The 23,246-nt window shown below is 39.2% G+C and overlaps 2 protein-coding genes across 15 annotated transcripts in view; one reads left to right on the forward strand and one right to left on the reverse strand.

Moving 5' to 3' along the window:
* Window positions 1–518: 518 nt before the first annotated feature.
* Window positions 519–10,265, reverse strand: RWDD2B (RWD domain containing 2B). Of its 3 annotated transcripts, none has more exons than XM_032353511.1 (7): window positions 10,125–10,265; window positions 9,500–9,602; window positions 5,680–5,856; window positions 2,250–2,476; window positions 2,087–2,154; window positions 1,601–1,963; window positions 519–992 (listed from the first exon to the last, which is right to left on the reverse strand). In XM_032353511.1, the coding sequence occupies exons 4-7, from the start codon at window positions 2,454–2,456 to the stop codon at window positions 758–760; spliced, it is 873 nt and encodes a 290-aa protein (XP_032209402.1). In that variant the 5' UTR covers window positions 2,457–2,476; window positions 5,680–5,856; window positions 9,500–9,602; window positions 10,125–10,265; the 3' UTR covers window positions 519–757. The 3 variants fall into 3 exon arrangements, with proteins under 3 accessions (XP_032209402.1, XP_032209413.1, XP_032209423.1); XM_032353522.1 differs by adding an exon at window positions 4,681–4,989 and having other exon boundaries at window positions 9,500–10,265; XM_032353532.1 differs by lacking the exon at window positions 9,500–9,602.
* A 98-nt stretch (window positions 10,266–10,363) lies between these two features.
* The window catches only part of USP16 (ubiquitin specific peptidase 16), a 30,117-nt gene continuing 17,234 nt past the window's right edge, over window positions 10,364–23,246 (forward strand). For 2 of the 12 annotated variants that reach the window (XM_032353415.1, XM_032353463.1), the window contains exons 1-4: window positions 13,454–13,574; window positions 16,531–16,632; window positions 18,343–18,521; window positions 22,410–22,513. In XM_032353415.1, the coding sequence (XP_032209306.1) occupies window positions 16,572–16,632; window positions 18,343–18,521; window positions 22,410–22,513 (344 nt within the window). In that variant the 5' untranslated portion in view covers window positions 13,454–13,574; window positions 16,531–16,571. Of the gene's footprint in view, window positions 10,516–13,449; window positions 13,575–13,744; window positions 13,961–14,468; window positions 14,512–16,530; window positions 16,633–18,342; window positions 18,522–22,409; window positions 22,514–23,246 lie in introns of those variants that run through there. The other 10 variants (XM_032353400.1, XM_032353406.1, XM_032353472.1 and 7 more) reach the window with 8 other exon arrangements.

Consider the following 23,246-nt stretch of genomic DNA (forward strand, 5'->3'; position numbering starts at 1 on the left):
TCATTGTGGAATAAATGTACGTGCAATCAGATTGGTCAATTTTACCCAACAGGAATGTTTATATATCAAATACGTAATCGTATCAAATATGTAATCATTCTTAATAGTCTAAGAAAGCTATGTGTCCTGGGGTCATGACCTGATCTGAAGGCAGATGCTTAACCAACTGAGCCACCCAGGAACCCTTAACCACAATTTCTTGTAGCTTTTTTTTTTTTTTTAACAATTTATTTATTTGAGAGAAAGGAAATCCCAAGCAGATTCACTTCAGAGCTCAGAGCCCAACTCTGACCCAATCCTACCACTATGAAACCACGACCTGAGCCACAACCAAGGGTTGGATGCTTAACCAACTGAGCCACTCAGGCACTCAGGTACCCCTCTTACAGCTTTTATTGTCTTTTTCAAAGTATATAGTACAGGCAGGACCATCTAACTTGCTCTTCTCTCTTTTGATATCTTTTACTTAAATCCATTTTTATTTTTAAAATTTATTTATTTAGTAAAGATTTTATTTATTCGTTTGAGAGAGAGATTGAAAAAGAGCACACAAGCAGGGGGAGGGGCAGAGAGAAGCAGGCTTCCTGCTGAGTGGCATGCCAGATCCCAGAAACTGGAGATCATGGCCTGAATCAAAGTCAGATGCTTAACCGACTGAGCCACCTGGATGCCCCAAATTACTTCATCTTTCAAGAAAGTCTGGGGCAAAAAATCAAAAGGCCAACAGTGACAAAAACTTTCACTATTCCTCTGCCAGTCATTGTCCTTCCACACCAAAGAACATCTGGAAAACATCCGCACATCCTTTGGCGTTTAAAAACTGATACAGTTGACCAAAGTCCATGTGGTTTCCTCTGGCTCCATTAACACTGAACACTTTTTCTTCAAAACTTGAAAATTTTCTTTGTCTTTCTATTTTGTCATTTGTACCATCAAAAGGAATGTCTTCTCGATGGCGAATTAAAATTCTCTTCCAGTTTAATTTTCTGAGTCTGAAAAGAAATTTTCAAAGTAGTCACACTGAAAATATGTTCTGTCTTCTAGAGCATTGAGAATAGAAGTTATAAAACAGACTTAGCAATGCCTTTTCCCAGAAGTAAAGATATTTACTTTTATGTCACAGGGATTAATTTTAATCAAATATGATGCTGGTCAGGATCCTATCCCTAAACTCATTCATTGCTACTGCCTCAAATCAGCATTTTACAAATGTGAAAACTGCTTTATCTCAAACTCCCAAAGGGACTTCTTAGAAACTCATTTAGGATGTCAGTACAGAAATGAGAAGATGAGAAACCCCTTTGTTTCACAAGGTATGCACAGCTTATCACATCACTAAGAACCCAATCCATGGAAATGAAGGGGATCGTAACATCTTGGACAAGGGCCCAAATAAACAGCTATTTACAGGACATCTCCTGTGTGCACCATGTCAGGGAAGGGGGTGATGCTGATCATATGTGAGTTCTATTTTATCCATTGACTTGAGACTGAATCCCCCATAAGGTATAACACGAGGGACATACTAATTGCCACATCTCTAGTATCTTGTTTACTAATAAAATTATTGACACAGCATACAATATTTGTGAAAGCAAACCTTGACCAGAATTCTTCACAGGCACTTTGTGGACCTTCCACACAAACAACACCAGGTTTCCCAGGCATGCTAAATCCTGATAGGGAAAGCTCCTTTGCCCACTCTAGAATATTCTTTCTTTTACACTTGTTGTAGATATGATGGCTATAGATCCACAGTCTTGTGAAAATCAGATCAACTGGTTGGAATGTACTTCCTAGAGCAGGGGAAGGAATGGGGTCTCTGCTCATATAGCCAGAAGCATGTTCTCTAACCCACTCTGTGGCATTCAATATACAGACGTCTCCAAGACAATTCTTTTGCAGGTATGCAGTCAGATCTGCGTTCAGCTGAGTCTGCTGGGATCTACTTAGTGATACTGATCTGATGGAAGAGATAAGGAATAAAAAATGAAGTCAATTTTCTCAGAACAGAGAACAGACTCAAGCCTTGCTTTTATTCTCAGGTTAATTTTAACGTTGATGTTGGCCAATTTCTGTCACATACCTGACAGTAATTTCAGGCAGAACTTCGGGGTATTGAAAGGGAAGAATACAGGCCAGAGAAAACATCACCTGATTAAAAAAAGAGAGAGAGAAGAAGAAAATGCCCTACGTGGTGTTTTAAGTCTTGACAGGCTTTCAGTTCTCCAAAAAGCAAAGAGAATTACCGTTGTTTCCTCAGATACATCCGGTTTCACATTGATAGTAAAGTAAACTTTCGAAGATCGCCCCTCCGTCGTCCTCTTTTCAATACAATCTTTCAGTTCCGCTAACGCCAGCTGGTCATTCACTATGAGCTCGTTCTCACCAGGGAACATACTGGCTAGCAGGTCTAACTCAGAGAGCTGAGCCTCGGCCTGTTCAATCTCAATCATTTTTGGATATCCGTAAATTTCTAAGGAGGTAAGGATAAGAGAGATAATTTGCAAATAGAACCTAGGGAGAACTCAATAGATCAATATAGGTCTTTATTGAAAGACCTATAGGTCTTTATTGATTTATTGATTTCTTCATAAAATGTGAAATTTAAATGAGTGTTAATATACTAAGGATCCAAACTATGGATCATAAAGTGAAAGTCATAAAACTATAATAATAACCAGGCATCAAATTCCTCTGTATCTGGGTAGTTGACCTGGAATCTTGAGCTATCACAATGAACAATTTCACTGAAGTAAACTAATTATATAGTCAAAAGCCATATCAGTGATATAGCCAGGAGAGAGGCTATGACTGGTTACTTTGGAAACCTAGAATGAACAGAATAAGTAAGAGAATTTTGTGGATGGCTAATATTTTTCTCTTAATGTTAGTGTTTATTTGTTTTTAAAAAGCAGAAGAATGTGAAGAAGAGAAAATATGCTAACAATCCCACAGCTCAAGTAACCTGTGTTATATTAAAAGTACTAGGTTATAAAATTCAAGTGGTAGAAGGTTAAAAAATGAAGATATAGGGGCCCCTGGGTGGCTCAGTAGGCTAAAGCCTCTGCCTTCGGCTCAGGTCGTGATCCCAGGGTCCTGGGATTGAGCCCCGCATTGGGCTCTCTGCTCAGCGGGGAGCCTGCTTCCCCCCACCTTCTGCCTACTTGTCATCTCTATCTGTCAAATAAATAAATAAAATCTTTAAAAAAAAAATGAAGATATAGTTTCAGCTGGTGATCTCTTCCTCTATTTTCCTAAGTCTCCCATCCAAGTTGAAGAGTTTTGGTATTACAGTAATGTACAATATTTTAGGCATTATATACATGCATAAATGGAAAATATATGGTGGTATAGTGTTTATGTATATGTAAAGAGTGAGATATATAATCAAAATGTATCTGCAGAGATCATATAAACATATCTTTTTTCCCTACTTCTTCCCTTCCAAATATATATCAAAGAACTATTCATTGTCAGTACATAGTGATTTATCTCATTCTTTCTAGTGGTTGACTGTCATACTGAATCATGTCAATAGGTCATAATTTATTGCATTCTTTGCCTGCTGATGGGCACCTGGATTATTTACACACATTTGATATTATAAACATTTATTTAATAGACGTTCTTAATAAAAGCTCACTGAAATTTTTTAAGATAGGTTTTTTTAAAGCTTTTTTAAAGTTTTATTTACTTTTTTTTAAAAAAAAGATTTTATTTATTTATTTGACAGATAGAGACCACAAGTAGGCAGAGGGAGGGGGGGAAGCAGGCTCCCTGCTGAGCAGAGAGCTTGATGCAGGGCTTGATCCCAGGACCCTGAGATCATGACCTGAGTTGAAGGCAGAGGCTTAACCCACTAAGCCACCCAGGCACCCCTATGATACATGTTTTAAAATCTTTGTCGGGGGCACCTGGCTGGCTCAGTAAGAAGAGCATGCAATTCCTGATCTCAGGGTCACGAGTTCAAGCCCCACATTGGCTGTAGTAATTACTTTAAAAAAATAAAATAAAATAAAATAAAATCTTTTGTCAGATAATCCTGCCATCTCTGTCATCCTGGCATTGGCATCTATTTTATTGTCTTTTTCATTTAGTTTGAGACTTTCTTTCTTTTTGGTATGATGATGATTTTTTTTATTTATTTAATCTGGACATTTTAGGTATTATAAGACTCTGAAAAATACTCAAATCTTCCATTTTAGCATACTTCTTCTGAAACCCTGCTTCAGAAGGGAGAAAAAGGGGAGCTTCTGCCTTGGAGGGGTGGAAGTGCCTCCTTATTGTTACCCATGCAGCCTCCACTAACAGTATGTTGATGGGTCACTTTGTTAATGTTAGGTGTTGGTGAAAGTTGGACTCCCCACTAGACTTCTTGGACATCACTCCAGAAGGGTGAAGGTGGGATTTCTTGTTACTGCTGCATCAGAGGGGAAATACAGGCTCCCCAAGTGGTCTGACATGGATCTGACATGGGTTTGACACTAAACCCTGGTAAGGTCCTCATTCTCACCCAGCAGAGAGGAAACTCCTAGATTCCTAATCACATTTTTTTAATATACCATCCTGACAAGGAGTGGGCACTGAAGTGGTTATTACAGCTCAGAGAAAGTGGAATCTAGGTGCACTTTGCTGGTGTGGTAGGGAAGAGGCCACAGTGTTTTCTTTGGTATTGACCCGATGTAGCACGTTTATTATCTAAGTGATTTCCATCTTGCTCGGCTGCACATTTCTTGGTACTTTAGCTAGAGAGAGCAGGGGTTTTTTTAAGGCTTTTCAATTTGTTTGGTCTGTACCCTTGATATTTCTTGGTTGCTGCTTCTTTAATCAAGTCTCAGGTATTTGAGGCAAAAAAGAATAACCAAGGATGTCACCATTGTGTCCTTCCTTGGCTCCCAAGGTCCCCTGGTTTTTCTGCTTTCCTCTTCACTTTTCAGAGTCTTTTGTGTTTGTTTTATAGTGTCCAGGGTCCTTAGTTGTACTTAGCTGGACAAATTAGGAAAAATACATCTACTCTGTTCCAAAAGTGGAAGTCCCTCCTACACAATATTTTTAACTTACTAAATTAGTATGCATGTGCAAACACACACATACACACACAGATACACACACATATACACACAAAGATGGTTAACATCTAATAATTGTTATAGAAGAAAAACTTGGTATAAGGAAAGCTGATCTAATTCTGTGAAACTGATCTGAAGAAAAAATCAGACAGTATATAAAAAAGGTGTTTATAAGGATATTCATTGCTCATTATCTACAATAAAAAAATCAGACTGACCTAAACATTCAACAATAGATGAGTTAAATAAATATATATCTAAACAGAATATTATGAGATCATTAAAAAGTACATATTAACATGGATATTCATGATACAATAGTTACCTTAAAAAAGTAGATTGTAAAAGAATATAAATAGGTATGATCATATTATTCATTGTTATATCATTATACACACATGAAAAAGTCAGAAAGGGAATTCACCAAATTAGTTTGTTAAATGTGGGTAGAAGGAAGAAAGGAAGGACTGACTAATTTATATGCTTCTTTATTGTTTGAAGTTTTAGGATTACTATATAGTGTTTCTGAAATTAGAAAAAAAGGAGTTACACATCTGAAAAGAAAAACAGAGCTCAGTCCCATTGCTCCAAAGGAAACATGTCTTACCTTCTCAAAGAGAATTTACTCTGTGAAATCAAACACTATTATCTTGGTTAATGGCGTCTTCATAGAATTCCTTCTCATCTTTGGGCAAATGTTTATTGAGTAAATACTGTATGTAGAGCTTCATGCTTCATTCCTTCGCGGAGCTTTCTAATTAGTTTGAGGATCAGGATTTATTACCTAGTAAGATATAGAACAATGCAGATAAAAAAGGCTAAATGTGTTAAATGGCTAGTGTTAAATGACTAGTATAGGCATTATTGTGGGGATTAAGAGAAGTACATGTCAATGAAATGGGCTATCAGGAAAGAGTTAAGGAAGGAGACAGGATCTGAGTTGGATCTTTCTCCAAAAAAATTTTTTTTAAAGTTTTAAGTAATCTCTACACCCAATGTGGGTCTCAAACTCATGACCCTAAGATCAACAGTTACATGCTTTCCCAATTGAGCCAGCCAGGTGACCCTGAGTTGAGCCCTAAATATAGGCTAAGACTTAGACAAGTAGAGAAGGAAGCATAGTGGGGACAGAAGAAAGGTCTGTAAGGCAGGAAAGCACCTGAAAAATAGTGTAGACCTGAACCTGTCCCTTCCTCACAATCCTGACTACAAAGGCCTAATTCAGGGGCTCATTATTTGGACCATTTTCTTTTCTGCTAGTTACTTATTTGTCCCCTAAACACATTCTTGGTCCTTCTTTTCCTTGCTCTAGACTCTAAAAAACTGACCTCTGCAGCCTATACCACCCCACTCTTTTTTCTTGTGGTTAGTTTCAGCTAATGCTCTGGCAGGAAAGGAGAGGATGGGAGGAGAAAGAAGCCAGGGTATTTCTTCACTACATCTTTCCTGTTTTGGTGGGATTCTGACAATGGTCGTGACTCCTAAAGACCATAGCTTTTGTGGGCAGCCCTTCTTCCTCAGCTCCAGCAAATCTTCCAGGCCTAGGGGCAATAATGCACCTCTGTCAACAGTCCCTTCATTATGCAATCTCTTCAAAATTTCAGAGTTGAGTGCATATCTATTTCCTTCTAGAACCGTGACTCCTCTTACCTGGACATTGCCTCCATCAACTCATGCTCCATATTGTCATTACACATATTGTATGCAGTGTCTAAAAGAGGTCTATAAAGACATGCAAGAGGGCACCAACTATTTATTAGGAATATATTCTCATAATCCGTGATTGGGTAAGAATGTTGCAGTCTGAAAGGAGTTTGGGTGTGTTAGGTTTCCCTTAGTTGAAGGCAAACTAGCTGAAGACCCTGGCAGCTACTTAGTGGAGTGAATTTATCCCAGTTCATGATCTGGCTGCTAGTTTCACAGATTGGTAGCCCAAAATGCCAACATATTTAGAGTGGACCCAGTTCACAAAGGCTGCCTTGGATGATTCATTATCAAGCCTTCTGAGAACATGTCCTCCCTTTATTACATCTTCTTTACTCCATCCAAATACAGTTGGATTATTTCTTTAATATTAGAAAATGGTATTTGGTCAACAATTTAGCAAGTTCACTGTATGGTAGTTTTAAAGAATAACAATTCTACTTAAATGGAAATGTATGTTAGTCACAAGTGACAGATCAATAACTGTATTAGGTCCTATCAAGAACACATTAAGGAGATGGGATCAGGAGGGAGGCAAACCATAAGAGACTCTTAATTTCACAAAACAAACTGAGAGTTGCTGGGGGGAGGGGGTCAGGAGAAGGTGGTGGGGTTATGGACATTGGGGAGGGTATGTGCTATGGTGAGTGCTGTGAAATGTGTAAACCTGGCGATTCACAGACCTGTACCCCTGGGGAAAAAATACATTAGATGTATATAAAAAATTAAAAAATTAATTAAAAAATAATTTTTAAAAAAGAACACATTAAGGACTATGAGAATGACTAAATGTGGTGGGGGTGTTGAGTTCATTACAATTAACTGGATAAGCAATCAGGAAAATAGGAAGCACTCTTGCATGCATTGGCTGTCTCCACAGACCAGAGTATAAATCAATGCCAACACACCATTCCTAATCCCAGTGCTTTTTCAACTTAAGTCATTAAAACATTGTTTATCAAGGCATCAGTGCCATGCTGGGGAAAAAAAAAATTACACAGAGTACTTGTGTGCTCAAATAAGTTCTTGAATGCTGAATAACACAAAGTTTAACAGGTTTCTTCAGGGTAACAGCTGGCCATCCCATTGTCCTGACTAGTATTTATCTTAAACAAAAATAACCCCATCTGGACAGTAAATTATATGGGCACACTTTTAGCATGTGGCTTCTCAAAGTCTTTATTGTTACATACCAATAGGGACTGTGAATTTCTAGGAAGTTTTAGTATGCTGAGTATCCCAAACCTATTTGACCCCAGATTTCTTCCCCCCAACTGAAGATTAGCTCTCTTCTACACAGAACAGATCAGGAATCCCTGCTTTGTCATCTAGTCATCCTAAGATCAATAGTTTAAATATTACCAATGCTACCCAACATCTCTGAGTTTTTTTAAAAAAACTGCTAGAGCTGCAAACACTTATCCCTTCCTTAAACACAATGTTTTCTTTACTAACCAGTCACTTCATGTAATTTTATATCCTATTTTCATTTGACATCCTTAACATATATTTGCTCTGTTATTAAAAAGAAAATTCGGGGTGCCTGGGTGGCTCAGTTGGTTAAGCAACTGCCTTTGGCTCAGGTCATGATCCCAGAGTTCTGGAATGAAGTCCCACATTGCGCTACCAGCTCCACAGGGAGTCTGCTTCCTCCTCTGACCTTCTCCCCTCTAATGCTCTCTCTTTCTCTCAAATAAATAAATGAAATCTTTAAAAAAAAATCCATGTAAGTATTCAAAATCCCTGAACTCATTGGAGTTCCATGAATATCTTTTCTAGTCTTTTAAAGTTGAGGTTAGTTATTAGAGGTTATTAGATGGCGAGATGGTTATTAGAGGAAGTGAATTTATTTTGTATTTTTATCCTAGTGGTTTAAGTATGTACTCTGCTACTTAGACTGCCAACATGCACTTAACAACTGTGTGACCTTAGGCAGGTGGCTTAATTTCTCTGTGCCTCAGTCTCCCCATCTTTAAAATGGGGAGGATAGGGTCGCTGTGAGGACTAAATGATGGTGTGCGGAAGATGCTTTAAACAGTGCTTGGCAACAGAGTACTGTAAAAGTGGTTGCTGTTCTTATATTCATCCACAAATGTGTCTTGAGCACCTACTGTGTATCAAGCATTGTCCTTCACACTAAGACTCTAACAATGATCAAAAATCATAAAAAAAAAAAATCTCAAAAATCACACACATAAAATGCCTTTTCCAAGCAAGAAGAACAGCAAGTTCAAAGGCCTTGTGGCAGGGAAGTGCTAGACCAGGTGCTGGAGCCGACTAAGCATGGGGCAAAATTTTAGGAGGCAAGGTTAGAGAGGAAATGTGGGGCAGTTTAAGTTAGGACTCAGAGGGCATGGCCAGGACTTTGGATTTTATTCTGTCCGATATGGAAGACCACCGCAGTGGTCTTACTTACCAGTAAGTTTCATCCAGAGACTTGACTTACTTATGAGACCAGTAAGTCTCATCCAGAGAATGAATCCAAGGCATTAAGAGACGGGAAGGATGGGTTTGGCATTTAGGTAGGGAAGATGGTGGACACCTGAAGCTTGATTTTAGAAATACTACGTAATGAAGTGTTATTAAGACATCTATCTCCTCAATAGAGATGTTCAGTAGACAGATGGATGTACAATTATGCAATTTATGAGGTATATGGCTGGAGATGTAATTTTGGGAGTAACCAACATATATTTAAAGGCATGTTTGTTTTGTCACTTAACTGAGTGAGTGAAGCTGGGAGAAAGTCCCACTGAATTTGGAGGTCTGGAAGATGAAACAGTGCCAGCAAACAAGTCTGGGGCCAAGCGACCTGGATGCGAACAACTGCGGGAACGATGCTACAGGTGTATCATTTACTTGTCCAACTTTTTTCGTAGATAAGATTTCAATGCAAAAACCAAACCAAACCAAACCAAAACAAAAACCCCCGAAAAGAATCTTCGGACTCAAGATTTCAGGGAAAGCTGTACGAATGTAGAATGAAAACTGAGTTTCCTAAGTGGAATCATTCTTTTCTCCTCGCAGATTCTTACTTGACAGAGCACAGCGGCTCCAGGCGGCACAAGCCCTGACACTGTGCAAGTCGCAGACCACTGCCGGAACCTTGCGCACCGGCGCCGTCGCCCCTAACAACTGACTGGGGCGGGGGGTGGTGGTGAGCGCGGGAAGGGAAGGTCCCGACTGCGGGCGGGGTCAGGAGCAGCCGAGGCCGGCTCTATCCAATGAGCAGTGTAGCGCGTGGGGAAGGCGGGGCCAGGACGTCGCCGAGCTCCCGGAGTGGGCCACGGGCCTGGACCACGCGGGAAATCCTCGGTTCGGCTGGGCAGCGGTAGACTGAAGACTCACCTGGGCCGTGGACCCCCTCAGTGCGAAACCCTGGATTTTCTGGCTGCACGGACAGCTCAGGTCTCATCCAGCGGGAGCCTCAGCGTTCCTCTGCTAGGCAATCCGAAGCCTACGCGGCCCAAGGGAAGTGAGACAACGTCCTCTTGGCTTGGCGCATGCGCGCGCGGGGCCCTATGCCCCGGAAGCGCATTGGTCCCGGCTGTTTGGTCCTGGCCGGTGCTCGGCGGCCGGAATTCCCGGCGATGCTATATGCCTCTCAGTCGCAGAGTTCAAGTTCCACTCTATTGGCATTTCTCAGCTGCTGCCACTGCCATGGAGAAGTATCAGACGGCACTGGTTCCCGGGTCAAGGAATGGTCCATTAAAGTAACGCTCCTCAAATACAAACATGGGTAGGAATCGTTCGGTTTTATGTAGCTTGGGATTAAGTATGTAAGAGTGGGGTTCCCTATTCTGCGTTTCTGCTATCTTCCCACACGACAGGGATTCTTCTGGCCCCTAAATAGCAAGGCGTTAGGGAGAGGTGAGCCTGGATGGTGGTGGTGTTGACTTTAGGAAATACTGTGTCATTGCATAGAAATATGTCTCTGATAATAAAAGGACAGTTTGAAGGCGAATCCACCATGAAAGTAATTTAGATTTTTTTTCTTCACAAACTAAATAGAGGGAATGCACTTTTTCTTTATGTTACATATTCATTTTAAAAATCTCAAGATTTTTTCGTGAACGTATTTATTGGTATAAGGTATCAATAACTTGCACAACTTTTTTTATGAAAATAAGATTAGTACATACATTTTCAAAGCTGCATCTTTGAGTTGGTGTTTTGTGGACATTTTTCAATGTTATTAGTCTATTTTTTCTCCAACTTTAAAAACAGATTTTATTTATTTATTTGAGAGAGAAAAAGAGAGCACAAGGTGGGGGAGTGGCAGGCAGAGGGAGAAGCAGGCTTCCCGCCAAGCAGGGAGCTGGATGTGGGACTCAAGCTCAAGACCCTGGGATCATGACCTTAGCTGAAGGCAGACACTTAACCAACTGAGCCACCCAAGCGCCCATTTTTTCCCCAATTTTTATGAGACATTTCAAGCATGCAGTAAAGTTGAGAGAATTTTACAGTAAAGTAGTGAAGTGACTCTCAAGGGAGGAAAGAAAGAAGGGGGTGATTTTGCTCCAGGGGACATTTGGTAATGTCTGAAGACATTTTGAATAGTCACAACTGGAACGGTGCTTCTGGCATCTAATGGATAGGGTCCAGGGAAGCTGCTTAACTTTCTTCAATGCTGAAGATATCCCCCTCCAGCAAAGAATTTGCTGGTTTAAACTGTCCATAGTTCTGAGGTTAAGAAACTGATGTTGTCATGATTCTAGACACTATCGTAACCTTTTATTCTACCAGTTTTGTTTTATATTAATCCATTCATCCTAAACAGTCCATCTGTTTTGATGCATTTCAAAGCAATTGCACACATTGGCATACTTCTCCTTAAGTACTTCATCCTGCATAACATTAAGATTCAAATGTTTGATTTTTAATTTTGAGGTAAAAATGAAATGCACATCTTTAATGTATATTTGCTGAGTTTTGACAAATGCATACACCCGTGTGGCTTAAATCCTATTAAGATATAGAACATTACTAGCATCCTAGAAGTTCCTTCATGCTCCTTCTCAGTCAGTCCCCACCCAAATCCCCAAGAGGCAACCACTTTTGATTTTTTCCTGCCATAATTAGTTGTGCCTGTTCATATCCATGGAATTACATAGTACCTACTTTTGTGTAAGTCTTCTTCCACTATAGTATTTTAATTTTTTTAGATTTTATTTGACAGACAGAGAACACAAGTAGGCAGACAGGCAGGCAGAGAGAGGGGGAAGCAGGCTCCCTGCTGAGCAGAGAGCAGGATGCGGGGCTCTATCCCAGGACCCTGGGATCATGACCTAAGCCGAAGACAGAGGTTTTAAGCCACTGAGCCACCAGGCGCCCCTATAATATTTTACAGATTCATCCCTGTTCTTATGCCTTACAGTTTCTTTTTATTGCTTAGAATCCCATTTTATGAGTATACCACAGTTTTCCTATTATTTTGTTAAAAATGTGGGCTGTTTCTAGTTTCTAGCCATTATGAGTAAGGCTACTATGAACACTCTTGCAAACTTTTTCATTTCTAATGACTGTCCTTTAATAAATATGTAGTAAGCATTTACTATGTTCCAGATACTTCTGAGTACTAGAGATAGCCATAACCAAGATAAACGAGATGTCCCATTTACATTTGTATGTTTCTGTGTATGTATGGGTGTGTGTGTGTGTGGGGGGGATATATAGGTAAATTTGAAAGAAAAATACTAGATAGTGGTAATTGCTGGGTAGTGACATAAAATAAAGTGATGGGAGTGATCAGGTGGTTCTATAACCTAGATTGCCCAATTTCTCTATGAGAAAGCGACTCTTAAGTTGTAAACAGAATTACAATAAAATAGCAACCACAGAAGATAGTGGCAGCAGCATTCTAGGCAGAGGAAGCAAGTGGTACAATGTCCCTAAGGCTGCGTTTGAGAATAGAAGAAAAAAGCCTGTGTGCTGAGTGAATAAGGTTAAAAAATTCTATCAGCGGAAAAGAGCAGAAGAGTCAAATGCAACTCTTTTTACTCTGGCCAGTTTGATAGGTCAGGATGCCACTTTCTTAATCTACTTTTCTCTGATTACTAATAAGATGAACATTTCTTCCTGTCTCTTATGGCCAGTTGTCCTTTTATTGTGAATTACTTGTTCATATCCCCTGCCTATTTTTCTGCTGGCGCTTGCATACCCCCCCCCCCACACCAAGCGATTGTTGTGTCTTCTGTAAAAGACTAAACTCCAGGGTAGCGAGCCGGTGTTCATTTAATTCACTGCACAGGAGGCGCGGCACTTACGTATTTTTAACAAACGCGTAGCAAATGTTTGAAAATTTTACCTTCCGTTGGCAAGGTTAAATTCAAGACAATTACGTACTGAGCATTTAGAAGGCGATTGGGCAGAATAAGGGGAACTGCGTGAAATGTAAATGTTACCGTCCTAGCCTGCCTTCAGATGTAACGTGAATAAGGAAACCCATCAAGGAGACTCCAATACTCTGACCACCACCAGGTGCTCATGCTTCCGAAGCATTTAAACCACTCCACAATTACACCAGAGTGAGGAAAACGGCCAGCCAGGCTCTTCCCGGTGGCTGTACCCGAACTTCCGGAAGGAATTGCGCGGAAGCGCCAATGCAATAGCGTCAGCGCCGAAGGCTCCTGGGACTAAGCCGCCTCCCATAATGCCACGTACCGGAAGTTGTTGCTTTCTAGGGGTCAGTCTGGCTTGAGCTCTGTCGCTCTCTCTCCGTCACCGGGAGGAAGACAGAGCTGGCTGCCCAGCCCACAGGCTCATTAGGGGATGCAGTTATGGGCGCTGTCGCCGTGGGTGAGTTCTGTTCCCGCTGACTCGGAGTCACCGCTCGCATAACTTCCTGCGTTTTGAGAGCCCGAATTTCCTGCCGTGACCTAGTTCTCCTCTCGAAGGGTCCTCTTCCTTAAGCACGTTACCCGGCCTCGGCCCGGTACCGCGTTCTCATTGGCTTCATGTCCTGTCAGTTCCAGGAGCTGGCCAATGAGTTGTCGGTGCTGGCGCCCCGATCGACCCCGGACCCGAAAGCTCCCCCGTGGGTGCCGAGCAGTTGGAAGGGAAGGGGAGGTGTGGCGGGCGCCGCGCGGCCAGGAGCACCCTACAGGTGGGGTTTGCTGCCGCGTCCGTGTGGTGGTTCGTAGGAAAGGCAGGATTTGTCATCTCAACGATTCAGTGACCCTAGGGTAGGTCAGATGTACGGCAAACTTGAAAGCCATATTTAAGATCTGCTGACAAAGTTTTATAAACGCTTCCATTTTTAATGGAATCGGGCAGGCATGGGAGGACTGGGAGGGGGAGGGAGCTGTATTACTATGCGAACCGGCAAGACCAGCTTTGATTTAAATTTTGTGTGGAGTCCTGTAAAGGGTAATTTGGTTGAGAAGCTGACTCTCATGTGAACTCACCTGAAAAACTTAATAGGTTTATTGATGTTTTATAGCTGATGGTACTTGACACTCTTTTTTCTAGGTTTATTTGATGCCCTTTATAGCGGCTAATGATTTATGGTAACGCTTTCCAAAGCTTTGAAGTGTCCTCTCAGCGGAGTAGTTTACAGTTGTCAAGTTGGTCTTTGGTGTCTGGGCTACCGCAGTCCTCAAACCAGATTTGCTAATGATGTCTTCACTACTGGAGACGTCGAAATTCTTTACCTTTTTGTTTTTCACCGGAACCTGTTTGCTTCATTCTTAGGTGTACCTACCTATGCACCTTATAATCGTCTTTTATATCTCAGGTACTATGCTCTTTTTCTGTTTCAGTGCAAGCAGTATTTCTTGGGAAGTATTTTTATATGTACTAACACTGTATTGGATGCTTTAGGCAATTCAGAAGCGATGCCTAAAACCATTTCTTTCTCCTAGAACTTTAGATTCCAGATAGAGAAATAACACGTGTCCAGGTCAAAGATTTAAGAAGCAGCCCATGGGATTAGGGGACAAAAGGAAAAGCGCACGTTATAAAGGTTGGGAAACTTAAGTTGAGAGGTTTATTTATAGTAGAATGGTTGCCTAAGGCTTCATTGAAATGAATATCTTGGAGAAATGGTAAGATTTTGCTAGAGGAGAGAACATCCTAGCTAGAAATCAAAGTCTTAGAGGTGGGGCCACAGTGTTTTGGAGAGACTGGTTTGACGGGAAGGCAGAGAGTGGTGGTCTTGGAACGGAAAAATCTGTGTTTTAATTCCATCTCAGCCACTCTGTGATCTTTGGTCATTTTGTTTCTGAGTTTTTTCCTTTAGCAAAACGCTCCATTTAAAGGGTTGTGTAAAATCAAATAAGATAATGTTTATGAAATGGCTTTGGAGATAAAAAAAAAAAAAAACGTGGTGTAAGTAAACTTTACTGTTTCTTTGCTGAGAAGTAATGAGAATCAGGATTACCAGAGTACTGAGGACAATTTTTAAGGGACTGTAAGTGCACAGGTCAGAAGCATAGATATGATGAAAATGGTATTATTAGATGTATCTGGTACTGGAATGCAGCACAGATTACAGGGAGTTGGATTGAGGCAAGAATTTGGGTGCTGTTTCCTCCCCCCCTTAAAATCTCTAATTCTAGAGAAGATAAATTATTTAACATGTTATTTTAGGGGGATGAAATGTATGTAAAAAGTACCCTAGTTTTATATATGCCTGTATACTTTGTGTTGTTTGTTGTTAGTTAATTCGTTTATTTTGTAAACATGGAACCATGTTAAATTTTAGATGATCCTTGGAAAGTTTACCTATTACTAGATGTGGCACTTCATATAAACCTTTTTGAATTAACTAACTAAACAAGTAAGAGCTAAAAGAGGAATATTTCTAAGACCTTAGCCACGACAGGATAACAGCTAAGTATCAGAATTAATTGGGAAGTGTTTTCAAAACCTGTCTCCCAGGTCCTGCTTTCCACTTAATGTAATCAGAATTTTAATAAACATCCCAGGTAAAATAATTACTATAGTCATTCAGGTGATTTTGACACCAAGTTATTTGAAGTGAAGTACAGATTTTCAGAATCATTATTATTTAAAGTTCGGTAGATCTGTATGTACTTTCAGCACTTTTAATATATTCGAATTTTGAATTGTTAACTAAGGAGATGAAGGTTTGATGTGCAGCTAGATTTGTTATAGTCTTCCAAACTGATTTTGGCAGTAATATAATAATGTAAACAGTTGAGAATGCAGTTGTTATAAATTCTCGGTTAGCTAATACCCAGAGGGAATCCTGGTATGGAAAATGTGGAACAGTGGATCACTTTTTATATTTGGCTTTGAAATTTGTAAATTTTCTAACTCCCTTTAGTAGATTATCTTCAGAATTATTTCATATTTTTCTTGGAGAAATTATCAATTTGATTTGCATAGACTGCAAAGTTAAGAAAGATAGCTTAGGGGAACGTGATATTTCTGTTTCAAAATGCCACCACCACTCCACATTCATGTAATGAAAAGTTGAATTCCTGGTAGTATAAAGTGCTGAGACTTTTAAAGATCTGTATAAGAAGACACAGATTCTTTCCTGACTCTTACACTTATTGCAAAACTCTTAATCTTACTAAGAATCAGTTTTCTAAGCTATGAAAAACAGGAGTAACACTTTCCTGTCTACTTCAGAATTACTGAAAACTGGATGATATTTGTGAATGGTCTTTGTAAATTATAAAGTGTGATAGACGTAAAATATGTGGCTTAGTTACTATCGCCTAGAGAAATATAAAACATACTCTTTTTTTTTTTTTTGTCAAGCTAACTTTATCTTGTTTTCTAGATTGTTATTTTGTGTCAGTAAGTAATCCATAAAGTGCCAACATGGGAAAGAAACGGACAAAGGGAAAAACTGTTCCAATTGGTGATTCTTCTGAATCTTTAGGTATATTTTACCAATTGAATCTTTAAAGTTATGTTTATATCCCTAAATGGACATATTTTAATATGTACAAATGGGATCAAAGTGTACATTATTGTTCTTTAATTTGCATTTTAACTTAATGTTTTTATTTACATGTCATTTAATCGTCTTGATGTTCTTAATGACATGTTACTCCATTGATGTAAAGGACCATGGGAACATATTTCATAATTTGGTAATTCCCCACTGTTAACACAAATTTAGGTAATCTTTAACTTTTCAGTGATATGAATGGAATGATAGTAAACATTTTTGTAGCTAAATCTCTTTGCACATCCAACTATCTTTTTAGTACAGATTTTACAAGTAGAATTGCTGAAATAAATGGCATAAATATTTTCAAGGCTCTTTTGCTTCCATAAAAATGCCCTTCAAATTTTTTTTACTAACAGGCCCCCTACCAGTGAAATAAAGAGCCCATTTCCCTTAACATTATCAACACTGGCTGGTATCATTTGTAAACATCTGCTGATTGTCTGGTTGAAAAAGAGTATTTTCTTTTTTTAGTTTGTGTTTCTTTAACTACCTGTTGAGATTTAGTAGTTTTTTATATGATCTCATTAGTTTTTATTTTCTCTGGGTGCAGGTTAAGTTCATTGTACAAAAGCTAAATGTGCCACTTGACTGGTTTCTGAACCTCTTGGGTCCCTGAAACAACTGAGGTGTTTTAGAGTGACTTGCAAAGCCCTTTACTGATCTGGTCCCAACAGGGTTTTCGGGCTCAGGTCCTGCTGTTCGTTTTTACACACGTGTGAGATGACAGTCTGAGGAGACAGTATGCACTTTGATATTTTATACTCTCATACTTTTGTTCATGGGGTACGGCCTTTTCAGTTGTTCAGTCCCTGAGTTTATAGTTTAAAGTGTGAGCTTTGAGGTCAGGAAGACCTGAGTCCAAATTCTGGCATAGCCATTCTGTAGTTATGTGATCTTGGGCACTAAATCTTAGTTTTCTCATCTGTCAGTGGGGATAGTAGTGTCTTTCTTTTAGGGGGATGTGAGAATTAAATGAGATCATGTATGCAAAAACATTTAGCACAGTGTCAAATTCATAGTAAGTGCTTAATATCAGAAAACTTTCTCACTATGAATAAGACTGTACAGATGTTACCTAGTCTAGGTAACCTTCATTGATTTTAGCCCTTTGTGTACTGCTATAGCACATTTTGGAGATACTGTTTTTGTTTGTTTTAACCTTTTGGAGATTCTTATACATTTATTTATTTATTTATCTGCTTCTGCCAGAATACTACTCAAAGAGAGGAACTGTGGCTTGGTCTTTTTTAGGTTTTCTGACCCCATCACAGTGCTGGGTTTGCAATGGTTGTATTGTTGACTTAACAAAAGACCTCTTCATAAACCTTTTAAGATAAAGAGAATAATAATATGATAAAGGCCTTAATTGAAAGGAAACAGATAAATGAATTGAAGTGAATTTGGGAAGGTGATGTTTATACCTGGGACTTCAAAAAGCCAAAATTTAAAATTTGTGTAGAATCTCTTTCTCACATCATCATAATATTCAAATGTCAAACAGAAATTTAAACTTTCAGATTATCTAACAGTTTGTTTATAAATTCATTTTTGAAGTTCAGATGAAGGGTAGGTTTTGAGTTTAACTTCAGAAAGCCATTTTTATCTCACATACTCCTTTATTATTTGTTTTAATAGAACCTATGTGCAGACACATTAGAAAAGGATTGGAACAAGGTAATTTGAAAAGGGCTTTATTGAATGTGGAATGGAATATTTGCCAAGATTGTAAGACGGACAATAAAATAAAAGATAAATCTGAAGAAGAAACGGAAGAAACCCCTTCAATTTGGCTATGTCTTAAATGTGGGCATCAGGTATGCTTCGGTTTTGATCAATATGGGATTTTATAAAACTCTTTGAATTTGTTTAGAAGGTGTTAGTAAAACCACAGTTTGGGTGAGTAGGCTGCTAGCTGGTTTAGGTCCTTTTTCCTGGAGAACAGATTGGGGACTGAGGTCTGTGTATATATGGTTTATTGGATAGTGTTCTCAAGTACCACAACCAGGAAGAGAGTTAGGGAGTCAAGATTAAGCAGAGGGAGAAGTTGAAGTAAGAGGCAGTACTATGGGGCCTCAGCTGATTCCATAATGAATTCTGGCCTTCAGAGGTGTCCTGAACTGAGTGAAGGGGCCAGGCCTTTGTACTTGTGCATGGACTAAACACTGGCTGTGGGATGCTGCTGGGGAGGGGAACTGACCTTGGGCAAGGCAGCTTCGTTACACTGAGGATAATTCCTGGGTATGGATAGATTGAGCTGTGAGCTGTCAGTAGGCCACGTTCGTGGCAGCTGGGGGAGTGAGTACCTGGGTCTTGGCATGGATGGTATCTAGGGGCAGAACAGCTCACAGTATTGCCATGGTACCAAAGGTCAGGTCTCTTTGTTATTGGTGGCAAGTTAAGTTCCTATGTTAGGCTACTGGGCTGGTCGGCATTCCTGTCATGAAGCTTCAAGATGAGGCAGAGGACTTTTTTTTTCTTTTTAATGGAATTTTTTTTTGAGATAATTATAGATTCATATACAGTATAAGAAGTAATATAGAGATATCCCTATATACATTGCCCCATTTCCCCCAGTGGAACTTTTTTTTTTTTTTAAAGATTTTATTTATTTGAGAGAGAGCAAGTGAGAGAGAAAGAGCATAAGCTGGTGGGAGCTGGGAGGAGCAGTGGGAGACGGAGAAGCAGACTCTGCTGTGCTGGGAGCTCGATGGGGGCTCAATCCCAGGACCTTGGGATCATGCCCTGAGCCGAAGGCAGACCATCTGAGCCACCCAGGCACCCTCAAAGTGGAATATTTTATGAAACTATAGTATAATATCACAACCAGGATGTTAATATTGATACAGTCCATTCACTTTTAAGCAGTTCTTCCTAGTTTTACTTCTCATTTGTGTGTATGTATGTTGTGCATGTGCGATTGTGTGTATTAAGTTCTGTGTAGTTTTGTCACCTGTCTAGATTCATGTTTCCACCAGCACAGTCACGATACCAAGTACTGTCAAATTACACAGATCTCTTGTGTTGCCCATGCTCCTGTCCCCTTTTTAAAGTAGGCTAATGCAGGACTTGAACTCCCAACCCTGAGACCAAGACATGAGCTGAGATGAAGAGGCGGACGCCCAACCAGCTGAGCCATCCAGGCACCCCATATGTTGCCCATTTAAAATTACACCCACTGCCATCTCTCCCTCAAGCACCCCACAGCCACTCATCTGTTCCTTATTTCTAAAATTCTGTCATTTCAAAAATTTTATGTAAATGGAATCATACAGTATACAACATTTTTGGATTGGCTTTTTCACTTAGCATAATTGCCTTAAAAGTTACCTAAATTGTGTATATCAATAGTTCTTTTTTATTACTGCGTAGTATTCCATGCTATAGATGTACCACAGTTTATTTATTCTTCTGTTGAAGGACATCTGGTCTGCTCTCATTCCAAATTTGGTGATTACAAATAAAGCTGCTATGAACATTTGTAAACAAATTTTTATAATTTCATTTTTTTGGAAAAATGTCTAAGAGTGCAATTACTGTTATGTACTAGTTGAATATCTAGTTTTTAAGAAACTGCCGAACTGTTTTCCAGAGTGTCCATTAATGTTTTATATTTCTACCTGCTCTGTATGAGTGATCAACTGTCTCTGCATTCTTGCTAGCATTCAGTATTGTTGCAGTTTATTTTTAACAGTTCTGATAGCAGAATAGTGCTATCTCATTGCAGTCAGACAATTTAAAAGTATTTGAATGTTGGGGCTTCCTGGGTGGCTCAGTTGGTTAAGCACCCAGCTCTTGATCTCAGCTCAGGTCTTGATTTCAGGGTCATGAGTTCAAGCCCCCTGTACTAGGCTCCATGCTGAACGTGGAGCCTATTTAAAAAATAAAATTGAATGTTAGCAAAGAACACATTTATTATTTGAATTTGAAAGGTTTTCACTGAAGCTCTTAAATTTATAGAGTGAGAATGAATATATTTTCCCTTACCTTTTCCAGAATACATTTCCTATTATAAATTTTATTTTGCTACCTATTTAGTTCCTAAAGTTAAGATAATATCACTCTTAATTGTTAACTTTCGTCCTGCTATAGTCACCTTTTGCACTATTAGCAAGAGATTCTCAACGGCTATCTTTTTTTTTTTTTTTTTTTTAAAGATTTTATTTATTTGACAGAGATGACAACCTCTCTTGGCAGAGAAGCAGGCAGAGAGAGAGGGAAGCAGGCTCCCTGTCGAGCAGAGAGCCCGATGTGGGGCTCGATCCCAGGACCCTGACATCATGACCTGAGCCAAAGGCAGAGGCTTAACCCACTGAGCCACCCAGGTGCCCTTTCAACTGCTATCTTAAGACAAGTCATCTCATTCTAAGTTTCAAATAATCTCAAATGGTGTTAAGAAAACTTTTTTTCAAAATTAATAATCATTTATTTAGCATTGAATATTGAATGGGATAAATTAAATCAGTGGTATTGATACCATAGAAGATTAGAAGCCATTGATAAACAGTTCCCCTTCGAGGTATATTTTTAGCTTTATAGAAACAGGACCACTTCTGTAGTGCAATCTAAGAGAGTTTGTGGCCTAATTCAGATAGATACATAGTGAAGATATATTTCATAACAGTGACTTAACCAGCAAAAGACAGAAAATCTGGTCGTATTCTTTTATGACTAAGTCTGTACATCTTGTGGGTGAAAAATCTCCCATTTGCTTGTTCAGTGAATGCGTATTGACCTCCTTCCATTTGCTATTTTTTTTTTTTTTTTTTTTTTTTTTTTGGTAGTAGAAGATTAATTCTGTTTTTGTATCTTCAGGATTTATAGTTCAGGGCAAGAAGGATATAAACATTAACAACTTTACTATGAAGTAGAACATAAGGAATGCCACCAGGAATTTACACCATGTTTTGTAGGAGTTTGTTTACAGCAAGCATACAGTGTTTTCTCATCCGGGAGGATAAACATAGGCTTCTGAGAGGAGGTGGTCTTTGAGCTAGACCTTGACAACTGGGTGGGATTTGATATAGGACAATATGAAAGTTAACTCCAGAAAGTAGGGTCAGATGGTATTAGGTTTGTTAATTAAAAGTTTGAAAGCAGGGGTGCCTGGGTGGCTCAGTTGGTTATAACCGTCTGCCTCTGGCTCCGGTCATGATCCTGGGGTCCTGGGATTGAGTCCCACATGGGGTTCCTTGCTTGGCAGGGAGCCTGCTTCTCCCTCTGCCTACCTCTCTCTTTCTCTCACTCTGACAAATAAATAAAATCGTAATAAAAAGTTTGAAAGCAATTCATAATTTTTGAATTGAGTATATGAACAGAAATTTGTTTCAGATACCATTAAGCTGAAAAAATATGTACGTGAAGAAAAAGTCAAAGTCAGGAAAATACTTAGGAAGCTGTTAAATGGCTCACACTAGACCTAGTGAATGGCTCCTTAACGTGGTTTAGTTGGGACTAGAAAGGATAAGTTGGAGAGGAAGAATACTTTGAGTGCACTGTTCCTAAATACCTTCTTGTTGAGATGTTTTCAGTTGCCTGTTCGTACTTAGGTTTTCACAAAACTGGTACTCTCTCTAGAGTCTAACATGTTATTTTAGAATTGTAAGAGTGAGAATTTTTCAAGCCATTTTCTTTTGCATTATGAATTATGAATTCTCTTTTTGTGAGCTTTTGTGGCTGCGAGGTTTATGATTATGATTCTCTAGGGCTGTGGCAGAGATTCTCAGGAGCAACATGCCTTGAAGCACTATATGACACCAAGATCTGAACCTCATTGTCTGGTTCTCAGTTTGGACAACTGGAGTGTATGGTAAGTTTCAACTCTTGTGCCTATCATTTGACTGGTAATTATTTGAAATGGGGGGATGGAGGTGTTTAAGGAGCAAGAAATTGGGGAATGGAGGTGTTTAAGGAGCAAGAAAGTTTAAATTTTTGTGGAATTTGTTTAAATACTGTCACTTTCAGAAGGCTTGAGAATGTGATCCTTTTGCTTAGTGTTGTACACACTTAGAAATTGTAGCATGTAGAAGACATGTGAATCTTCACCCGTTTGTTTTTCTTGCTTGTGATATTATAAATGGCATGTGGTGGGTTATTATTTAAAATTTGGAACACTGAGAACAAATTTCAGATGAACTGAGAATATAGTAAAATTTTGGCAATGAATTTGCGTGAAAATAAATGTCAGACTGGTACATGTATTTCTTGTAACATCAAAACCAGTTTTCACATCTTTAAAAAACATTTACACAGCCGTGTTCACAGAACATCATCTGTCAATTTTAAAACTTGTGAATTTTAATGATGTAGGTCTGTATTTTGAAATATGTGTAGAAAAAACTTTTGACTCTAATATCGTAACTAGCCATTTCAGTAAAATGTTTGGAGTTTTCCTATAGTATTTGTATGTAGCCACAGTTCTGGCTAATTTTACTAGTAGTAAACCAGAGTTAACATGGGTAATCTTCTTCAAGAAACCACAGAGTTTTTATTTTCAGTTTCTTTAATAGAATAATTTGGTGGTTACACATTTTTGGGTTCCA

The sequence above is a fragment of the Mustela erminea genome, chromosome 1 (assembly GCF_009829155.1).
Source record: "Mustela erminea isolate mMusErm1 chromosome 1, mMusErm1.Pri, whole genome shotgun sequence".
NCBI classification, from domain to species: Eukaryota; Metazoa; Chordata; class Mammalia; order Carnivora; family Mustelidae; genus Mustela; species Mustela erminea.

Excerpts from the sequence above, each read along its gene's own strand:
- RWDD2B (XM_032353532.1), bottom strand. The coding sequence starts at position 2,456 with ATGATTGAGATTGAACAGGCCGAGGCTCAGCTCTCTGAGTTAGACCTG. Across the intron at positions 2,155-2,249 it reads ATGTATCTGAGGAAACAACG|GTGATGTTTTCTCTGGCCTG; the intron begins GTAATTCTCTTT and ends TTTTTTAATCAG. Across the intron at positions 993-1,600 it reads TGTGAAGAATTCTGGTCAAG|ACTCAGAAAATTAAACTGGA; the intron begins GTTTGCTTTCAC and ends ATTTCTTTTCAG.